General features: G+C 39.7%; 1 protein-coding gene across 1 annotated transcript in view; it reads right to left on the bottom strand.

The window, feature by feature from the left end:
* Positions 1-2,363: 2,363 nt before the first annotated feature.
* The window catches only part of DKK2 (dickkopf WNT signaling pathway inhibitor 2), a 90,199-nt gene continuing 81,379 nt past the window's right edge, over positions 2,364-11,183 (bottom strand). Inside the window, exon 4 of the mRNA XM_063460063.1 lies at positions 2,364-4,056. Coding sequence (XP_063316133.1) covers positions 3,806-4,056 — 251 coding nt within the window. The 3' untranslated portion in view covers positions 2,364-3,805. The remainder of the gene's footprint in view (positions 4,057-11,183) is intronic.

The raw sequence follows: 11,183 nt of genomic DNA, 5'->3' as shown, positions 1-11,183 counted from the left end.
TGGCATATGCAGACTACTTATGAAGTCCAAAAATAATAATACTTTCATTGGGTGTAGAAATTGCTGCTCAAGGATACCTTTAAAAAAATGGAATCTAACAACATTTTTATTTTATATTTATTCTCAAGTCCTTTGTAGATATATATCATGGATTTATAATGCATTACAGCTTATTCCATATCCTTCACTTGCAATCCAAAAGGTTCACGTAAATTACAGCAGAAGGGCAAATGGCAAAATTATATTGTATATCAGTGTACTGTAAAATATATACATAATATTTATGTAATGTATATATAAATATAATCGGGTTTCTATCCCATTGACTTATCTTTAGAAAAACAAAAAACAAAACCTCATTGATTTGGTGTATTGAGACATCCTTCAATCACACTCTCTTTTTTTAGTGTCATTTAGCCTTTTCCTCTCTCTGTTTCTCTCTCTACCTAGCTCTGTCTCTCTGTTTCCCCTTCTCTCTTACCCTAATCCAATCCCGCTTTTTCAGTTCTCTTTCTGTCAATCTCTCCCTTCTCTCTCTTCCCTATGCTAAATCATCCTCACACTCCCCCCTCACCAGCTTCTCGTTCTTCTCTTCTGTCTCTCATTATATATATTATATTAATGATAATATATCTATAAATAATGAGAGGGAGAATAGAATAACTAGGAGTGGATGAGGAGGGAGAGAAGGGGAAATAGAGAGACAGAGAGAGAGAGAGAGAGAGCGAGAGAGAGAGAGATTGACTGAAAGAGAAATATAAATATTTAACAAATTCCAGTTCAAAATCTGCAATATTTCAAATGTCATATGATTTTTACACCTTGGGGTTTATTCACTACACCCTGACTTGTAGTAAACTTAAATTAGAATTCTTTAATCTATTGAAAAATGTTTGGGAAAAAAAATCTATAGTTACAGCTTAGTAATGTATATTTAAATGTTGCTACATGGCATTAAAGTCTGCAAATCTGTCTTGGGTGAATAAGCTACTGTTTTGTTTAGTTTTCCTTGGAGAACTCAGTAGTGGAGGGGAAAGTTATAAAAGCTATACTGATAATGTCAGCTGTGATAGAAAAATCTGTGAATTGGGCATTTAAACACAGTACATATGCTTGCCTCTTTTCATTTGTCATTTTGCATCGCATATACATTAATTAAATCTGCATTTAAGATCTATATCCAAACGTTAATTCTTGAAATGGTACATTTGATATGGTAATGGAAAAAAATGCAGTCCAGAACCAGAAGTAATAAAATGCTTTAAAGGGTAATTTCCTCTTCATATTTTAAACAATATATGTTGTGGAGCACATTAATGCATACCATGTGTGTTAATTTAGTGAATGAACGTGTAACAGTTTAGATGTCGGAATGCTATGACCCTCGATATAACTGCATTTTGATCAGGTTTTCATTACAGAAATTAGTTTTTACAATTTGTAAACCATCGTAATTTTAAAAAATACATAAGAAGAAAAAGTTTTAAGTGATTTTGCTCCTTTGCTGTACATTTTTATCTCTAGATATGTACTTTCTTTTTTCTTTCTCTATTTTTCTCTGACACAGCGAACGCGAATGAATTGTCATTGTTCAAATTTATTTCAAATTTTGAGCCAACGTTGCCAACGGAAAACATAACTGACTTGGCACAATAATTTTTATTGATATTGATATAAAATGTAAGTATTAGATAAGTTGTACTGATAACAAACCACTCCAAGACTCCACACAGGTTCAAGCAAATTCAACAATTGTTGCTGTTCATCATTTGTAAATCTCAAGACAGTGCTTGGGAAAAGTCTGCCTTGAGCACAGTAATTCAGAAAAATCATTCCCTAATGTTCCCAGAATTTCCTGATTCATATACAAATGAGAACAGACAGGCATTAGTTTCAGATTTAATTCTGCAATTTCACAGGTACCCCTGGCAACTGAGTATTGTTATAAACATATCTTTTTATAATAAGGCATGAGTTTTAATATGAAAGGACCAACGACCAAAGTCAACAGTGGACCTTTGGGTCTCATCATTACGGTGCTGGTAGTGATCTAAGATTTGAGTCTTGATGTTAGCATACAGTTAAGTACAAAACAATTGAGACCTAACCCAATAAAACTCCTCACAGATTGATGCAAATTCAAAAATTACTTTTGAATTGTTGACAATTCTTTCTTTGGTTGAGTAGTGGATTAACCTACCTATGTATGTATCCCTGTTTCTCTCTGTATGTATTTCAAAAGAAAACATTTTTGTTTGTTTATTTGTTTTGTCATTGCAGTGGAATTATGGGAAGGTGGACAACCCACAAAGATCATTGGTTCTTAATAGTTAAAAAAAAAAAAAAAAAAAGTAAAACAAGTAACTTCAATTGCACTTCGACTTTTAAATAATTCGGCAGTTTAATGTGCAAAGTGAAGAAATACATTCTATATTTCTACAAATATGAGTATTTTATTTTTCTAGCCATGACTATAGAAAAAAAAATGAACATATTGGAACTGTTGGAAGTAGCAAACGGGTTTTTAAATGTAAACATTGTGAACCACCGCGTAACATAAAAACGAGTAAAAAAATTATTCCTGAAAATACGTTGTGATTAGATAAAGGCAAAGTAGAACGCATTAAAGATGTGGATTTACAGTCTTCAATGTTCTGCTAGAAAATATTGCTTTTTTAAGTGAATGTCTCATGAAAATGATATCATTAGACTGTGAGTTTTATATTCCATATCTTAGACATTGTGATACCAGTTTATATATAAACATATAAGCTTCCAAACCCAGATTTTCTTTAAAGAATTCAATAAACAAATTGGCAGCAACCAACTCAAAGGTTCCAATGCTCACTGTGTTGTGCATAAAAGTTTAGTTTTTTTTTCCCTCCAAACTGGTATAATTTAATAATAATTACAGCATGTGTTCTGCACGATCGCAGCCATACCTAGCGCGTGTCAGTCTGTTATTCATAAATGATCGTCTCAACTTTTCTAGGTTACTTTGCCAGTAATGGCTAAGCCAGCATTTTGTTTTTGTGTGTTAAAATGGGTTTTTGACAAAGAACAGGACACTATGTAATGGTGATTTAGCTTGATTGATCGGAATAATAAAATGTTATGACCATATCCCAAGAAGAGATCTGCTAAAAATAAAACTTATGTTGAAAGTCCTGTGCCAGTGCAAAGAAATAGAACAATTTGGATGGTTTTTATTAACCATTTGAGTGATCAACGCATGAGAAAATCATGTTAGCATTATACAATTCTTCTCTTTACTAGGGTTGTACTTTGTGCCACTGCAGAAAGTGACCTTCTGGTTTCTATATGACAGCCATAAGATAAATTTGTTAGGTCATATTGTATTCGCAATCATTAACGTTCCCCTCCTTACTGTTTAAATATATACCTGTACTCCACCTCCCTCCATGCAGCATCATTAACACATTTTGTAGTGTTTCGAGCACTGTGAAATATTGTTGAATATGGACAACAAATCCATGCTTTTGGATATTGATTAAGTACTTAAACAGCATACACAAAGATAGATTATTTCTAAATTATTAATGATTTTACATTTTATAAAATCAGTGTACATGCACTGTTAAAATAATAGTTATTTGTATGACGTAATCCTTCTGGAAATAGTCTATTTACACTAGTGATAAACTTCAATAGGTCCAGTTCAATGAATGTTCCTTTCAGTTCAGTGTATGTCCTCAGTACCAAAGTCCATTTTGTATGTACTTGTCCTTTCTGTACCTTTCTGTTACCACACAGTCTGTTGTAACAACGGCTTCTTAACAAACGCTCAAATTTTTTGGCAGATGTGAAGTCTTGATTTTGAAGAATATGTGGCATCTTTCCATACTTTGCAAGACAACCCTTTAGCACAGTCACAACGCTGAAAAATCTCCAAACCGTGGGAGCCTTTCTTTCTTAGTTTGGTGCACACTTCTCCTTGGTGTAATACAGGTTTACATATTTTGGTCCAAAAATGACGTGCACAGCAGAAGCCTTCTATACAGTCAGATGACCGAAGGCAAGGGTCTCCTTCATGTCCTGCAAGAAAGATATTAAAGTGTCAGTTGATTTAATCTAAATTCACAGTTCTATGTTACTTTGCCGAGCCAAGATTTAAACAAGCTAAAAATAAAAAGAGGTTGATTGCTTTCAACAAGTACAAAACAAAGTTGGCAATGAATATTGTGTTTTCTCTAATGTATTCTTACAGCGTAAATTTCCAAAGCTTGACTGTGTACCTCTCAATTCACTAAATGTGCTCACAAATTCCCAAAAAAAGAAATCACAATAGGGCTATAACTGTACAAAAATATGTATCATCCAATATTCACATTAATTGAAATTAAATTGCATGCCAAAAACTGATTAGTGCTAAAACCAAGCATATAATTTATTTCTTTTTAGCAGTATGCCTTGATACCTAATTTCACACAAAGGCTTTAATCCAAATTCTACAATAATTTAAAAAAAAAATAAACTGACATAATAATAGTAATAAAGGGATCTATCCACAAATACGTACGTAATATGTCAACCAGGTTTCTAAGGAAATTTGGATGAAAAAAATATTTAAACTTGTTTAAACTCAGCTTCTTTAAGATGACTAGTAAACTCACAATGAGCATTAAAAGAACAGTGCACCCTTCCCTCCCAATCTACAATTTTAACTTTTCCAAGGATATTATTTTTCCAAGGCTAAGTAAATATACTTTGCATTAAACAACTCACTTGTTTACTCATAGATTCTCCAACAGAAATGACCACTGGAATGCATAAAACTGAGTTTTAAAGCATTTTAAGCAGTAAGTTGTGTAGTTATTATATTTATCACCCTTGTTAAGATTAATGTTGAACCCACAAACGGGTACTTTAATGCATTACTAAATGGCATGATTTTAAGTAGCCTTCTAAAACTAGAAATGTTACATTTTTGTGTGTGTGTACTGTTCCCTTAATGTCATTTGTCCTTTTTTTAAATTTGTTTTATTTTCACTTTCGACAATAGTTTACTCTGTGGCACTGAAAGGGTTGATTTACACTGCCAAGTCTAACTCTGTGCAGGATTTCTAGCAAAAACTTTTTTTGACATCTGGGAAACTTTAACACCATCTGGTAAATAGGAAATGGCATTGTGGTTTCTACAATTACCTAAAGAAAGCTTTCACTAGACTTGGAGATTAATTTCGGTCCGATCTGCAATTCGTCCGAATTTGAGAAGATCAGGTGATTGGTCAAATTCCCTAAATTTGGACTGAAATGTATCCGAGTCATGAATCAGCCGAAATGCTTAATGACCAAGCATGTTCTTTTTGATTCTGGATTCTGAATTCCACTCATAACACCAAAAAAGAGATTACTGGTGTGAAAAAACAACCCACATTGATGGCCAGGGAACAGTCACTAAATGTTGATTTTAAACATATAGCAAGAGAAAAGTGAGCAATACAGGGAACATATGAGAGGGAGTACAAAATAATCTATATTTATATATTATATATTTAGGAAATATATAATATATACATTAATAAATATAGATTTATTGAATTTTACTGCTTCTCCTCATTTTCCACCTATTGGTTACTCACTTGATCTCTGAACCAAATAGCAGTAATACACTCCTATCTGTGTACCGTAAAATATATAATTAATAGTGTATTATGAATATATTTTGCAGTACACTTATTGGCCCATTATTATACCTTTTTGGTTCGTTTGATTCAATTCCTGAATCAGTTTTTGGTACCAAAATTCTGCCAAGCCAAACCGACATTGCTGAAATGCAGGTATCCCAAAAAGCTTTCTATTTTCAGGAAATAACGATTCAGCCAAACCAAATTTTCTCGCTGTACACAAATTTAGCTTTCACGCTATTGCTCTTTTTATCCCTAGTATGCTAGCAGATACATACAGGCTAATAAATATAAGTGTGGTATAAATTTGCCACAAAAAAAGAAAATAAACAACACATCAGTAACCCCAGTAATTTGCATATGATAAAAAAAACACTATCTAAAGTAGCAGTCTACACACTGTGACCACTATGGAATGTTTATAGACTGCCCTTCTAAGGTAGAACATTTGGTATAGTATCAGCTGACACTCTCAAATAACAAATTGAGTACCAATAAGGGCAACACTTGTATTGCTAAAGCAGAATGTAACATAATGGTTAAGAAGATTGGAATGAACTAAGGTGTCTGACAGTGGCGGAACTAATGTAGAAAGGGTCCTGGTGAAAAAAAAAAAACGGGCCACTTATAAAGCAGAGGTAGCCAAAAGGTAGGTCTTCACTGCCATACAACTCTTACAAAGCTTTGCCAGCTGTAGATCTACCATTTGCCCATCCTTGCAGGGTTGTATTTGTGTGCAATGTCTGTGTGCATGTTTGTGTATTTCTTTATATAGCAAATGTTGGAAATCTGGAGTGTATTTGTGTACAATGTTGTACACAAATACAAGTGGTATCATTTGAATACAGGACTGTGTTCGTGTGTAGTGTTGCTGTTTGGGTACAGTGTTGGCATTTGAATGCAGTGGTGTGTTAGAATTCATGGGTGTGTTTTTACTGTTTAATGTTTGTATTTCAATGCAGGGATGTGTTTTAGTAGTATAAGTGTTTAACTGCAGAGGTGTGTTTGTGTGTAATGTTGGTATTTGAATGCAGGTGTGTATTTGTGTATAGCATTGTTGTTTGAATGCAGAGCTGTTTGTGATGTTGTTTCTTGCACGTAGGCGCTTGTTCACATATACACATACATTAGCAATGTGCATCAAGATGTGTATGTGGCACACACAGATGAAATGAGATGCATAAACACACTCTAGAAGATACACACATATGCATGCACATATCCACATATGCAGATTCACAAACACTATCATGCGCACAGTACACACAAATACACTCAGCATCTCTCTGAATCCAGCTTTCGATCCTACTGTACGCACTTCAAAATTTCCCCCCTTGTGCCTGGAAATCTTCCCTGCAGTCCTGCCTTTCGCTATTTGTCTTGGGAACCTTCGGCTGTACCAGCAAGGCCTGGAAGGGTCCCACGGCGCCCATGAGAGTAACATGCTCTCTGATCTGTTTTATATGCATTAGTGGTTTCCCAATACCTGTTTATTCCCCGTAACTATTTTTGTGTATGCTTCACGTTCTGTCCCTGTGTCACAATGCTGTTTACCAGAAACAAACTCATGCCATTGATTACATTTATGGGTGAAACTGGTTTTAGGATCCTGTCTGATGCTCTCCTAGTCTGGGGCTCACTCAATGAATCAGATCGTTGTCATTTGTATGGCAGAAACAAACCCTCTTCAACACTGGCATGAAACTCAAGATGCAAGAACACAACATTTGTACCCTTTGAGATGATAATTTCTTGGGACAAAAGTTGGGGTATTTACTCTGGTATGCCATAAAAAAACAGGTTAGCAGGTCCTAAACTGAGACCATCACATCAGATCCAGGAAACTTGAATGGCACAGGCAGTTTTTATTGTGAGTCAGATCTATTATAATACAGCTCTGTTTTCCCTTTCATTGCTACAACCAATCGCAGAATTAGGGTGTTAAACAGTTGAATTGAGAGATTGATTATTCTTACCACTAATAGGACATGTTTTAGCAAGTGCAGAGGCAATCAGCAGGCAATTAATTGATATTTTCCTGTGTTTGGGTACTGTGTGTTTTTAGCACGTTAGAATGCTCAGACGAATGTTGCATTCTGCTCAGAGCACAGTTAATTCCATCACCAACTGTTTTTTTCTCGTGGAGTTAAATCTGTATGCACTACTACAGTTTGTTACTGTGTATAATTTTAAGAAGTTCAAGTTAAATTGTCATATTTTCAGATCTAGTTTTGTTTTAATTCCAATAAAGTGTTGTTGCAATGTTTAGTTTGAGGTTTGTATAAAGTCATGCAATCAGGCATTGCTATACAGTAAATAAATAGCCTCCAGCTAATAACGTGGAAACAAACAACATTTGCCTACACACATAAACATTGTTAATTGATGTACACAACCACGGAATTTCTACAGCCTACATAATTCCAAGAGCTGTTATTCCAATGAAGACACCTGCAAGGATGGAAAAATTTAATTATGTTTTATTGAAGACAGTCTCTTCTAAGTAGTTGAGACAGCTAACCTACTCTTGGTCTGAAAGGAATATTCCAGGCTGCAGTTGAGTTGTGCTATTTTTTTTAATGCATTATAGAAATACTGCCTTATAATATATGCAGAAAAAAATAAAAAAATCATATTTTAAGTCCTCATATTTGCAGCAAATCCCTGAACTTTGTGGGATATGCAGTGAACTCTAATCAGTCTAGGAAATGGGTCTAATATTCTATATGATAGTCCAACAGTTTCCAAACTGTGCTATGACTGGCTCAGAGGCGGCTCTCTAATTAGGCGATTTAGACGACCGCCTCCACCCCCTAACCCCTGTTACTACCCACCCTAACCCCTGTTACTGCCCCTCCATCGCCCCGGCCCCCAGTCACTGCCCCGACACCTCCTTACCCCCTGTCACTGCCCCTCCAGCCCCCTACCCCCTGTTACTGCTCCTCCATCCCTCCCACCCTGTGTTACTACCCCCTACCCACTGTTACTGCCCCTCCACCCCCCTACCCCCTGTCACAGCCCCGCCACCGCACCTACCCCCTGTCACTGCCCCTCCACCCCCTACCCCATGTTACTGCCCCTCCACCCCCCCACCCCCTGTCACAGTCCCTCCACCTTCCCTACCTCCTGTCACTGCCCCTCCACCCCCTACCCTATATCACTGCCACTCCACCCCCCTACCCCATATCACTGCCCCTCCATTCCCCCTACCCCGTCACTGCCCCTCCATCCCCCCACCCCCGTTACTACCCCCAACCCCCTGTTACTATCCCCTTACCCCCTGTTACTGCCCCTCCACCCTCCTAACCCATATTTTCCCCCCTACCCCTTCTCACTGCTCCTCAATCCCCCTGACCCCCTGTTACTACCCCCTACCCCCTGTTACTACGATCCACCCCCACCCCCGTCAATGCCCCTACACACCCTACCCCCTGTTATTACCCGCTACCCCCTTACTGCCCCTCCAACCCCGCCACCCCCTCTTACTGCCCTTCCATCACCCCACCCCCTGTTACAACCCCACTACCCCCTGTCACTGCCCCTAAACTCCTCCACCCCATCACTGCCCCTCCATCCCACTACCACCTGTTACTACCCTCTACCTCCTGTTACTGCCCCTCCATCCCCCTTACCATCTGTCACTGCCCCTCCACCCCACCTACTGCCTGTCACTGCCCCTCCATCCTCCTACCCCCTGTTACTACCCCCCTACTCCCTGCCACTGCCCCTCCATCCCCCCTACCCCCTGTCACTGCCCCTCCACCCCTCCTACCCCTGTCACAGCCACTCCTACTCCTGTCACAGCCCCTCCTAGCCACTGTCACAGCCCCTCCACCCCTCTACCCCTTGTTACGGCCCCTCCATCCCCCCTACCCCCTGTCACAGCCCATCCATCCCCCTACCCCCTCTCACTGTCCCTTCATCCTTTACCCCCTGTCATTGCCCCTCCACCCCCTACACCTTTACAGCCACTCCACCCCCACCCTGTGGGGGCACTTCAAGCCCCCACACCATGTCACAGCCCCTCCAGCCCCCTTACCCTCTCACAGCCCAATACCATATCACAGCATCTACACCCACCCTGCCACAGCCACCCACACATATTGTCATAGCCCCTGCTACCCTGTCACAGTCCCCCCAACCCTCTCACAGTCCCCCACCCTGTCACAGCCCCGCCAACCTGTCACAGTTCCCCCCTACCACGTCACAACCCACCTTACTGGCTGTGGGATGACAGCCCCCCACCATCCCACGCACCCTCTCACCCCTCCACCCACACTCTGTCACCCCTCCACACACACCCTGTCACAGCCCCCCCCCCCACACACACCGTCACAGCCCCCCTCCACACACTGTCACCCCCACATGCACACATTATCACCCCATACACATACACTATCACCATTCCCAATCACTTTTAGCCCCAATACACTGTCTCCCCTTTCACCGAACCACACTCACATTAAACCCTTCTAATCCTGTCACTCTCACCCCCTCCAACCATACCAAACTTGACTGCCCTTGCTTTACCACAATTACCCTATCACTTTAACCCCCTTAATCCTGTCAGACTCACTTTCTCTTTCACTGTCACACACAGTCCCCAACCCTGCCACACTCATCCTCTATCAGTATGTCCCACTCACCCCCTTCACCCTGTCACACTCACAGAAGCCCCTCCAATCCTATCCTCCAACTGTGCCACACTCACCCCAAACTCTGTCACACTCTCCCCACAACCCTGCCACACTCACCCTTCCACATTAATCTAATCCTGCCATATTAACCCCCTTAATCTTGTCATACTCACCTACCCTCATTATGTTACACTGCCTCCTCCAAACATGACACATTCACCCCAACCCTGTGATACACCCCCCAACTATGCCACATGCAACCTGTCACATTAAATTTCTCCAATCCAGTCAATCTTACTTTCCCATGCCCTGTCACACTCCCTCCTCCAACCATGTCACAATCACCCCCCTATCATTCTCACCCTCCCTCATTCTGTTACACTCACCCCCCCAACTCTTCTCATTTACCCCCTTATCCTGTCACACTCACCCTTCCACAGTTACCCCTTTACTCACCTTGTCACAGTCACAAACTGAAGACATTCATCATACATACATGCAGAAAGGTCACAGGCAGTCCGCATAAACACCACACACCGCAAGCAGCTACCCCACACACATATGGTCCCAGACACATACTCATAAAGACACACATTCACACACAAGGATACTCTCGGTCACACTTTCATGCACATACACAGGTAGACAATCCCAAACACACTCTGAAATACAAACACTGGCAGTATTGTGTACACGACTGCAAGGCTGTGTAATCATACCCCACAGTTGTGTATAAATGATTAGCATAATTGCTAATTAAATTATTATTAGTTTATTGCAAATTAATTTAGTTAAATTATGCCATAACTACAGTTGGAGAGCTCACAAGCAGCACAGGGAGCCGCGACACTGCAAGCCTCTGAACAATGAATACAGAGACTAGTTCTCTGTATCCAGT

The sequence above is a fragment of the Pelobates fuscus genome, chromosome 6 (assembly GCF_036172605.1).
Source record: "Pelobates fuscus isolate aPelFus1 chromosome 6, aPelFus1.pri, whole genome shotgun sequence".
NCBI classification, from domain to species: Eukaryota; Metazoa; Chordata; class Amphibia; order Anura; family Pelobatidae; genus Pelobates; species Pelobates fuscus.
The sequence above is the reverse complement of the archived record's forward strand: the minus strand, read 5'-3'. Positions and strand labels throughout refer to the sequence as shown.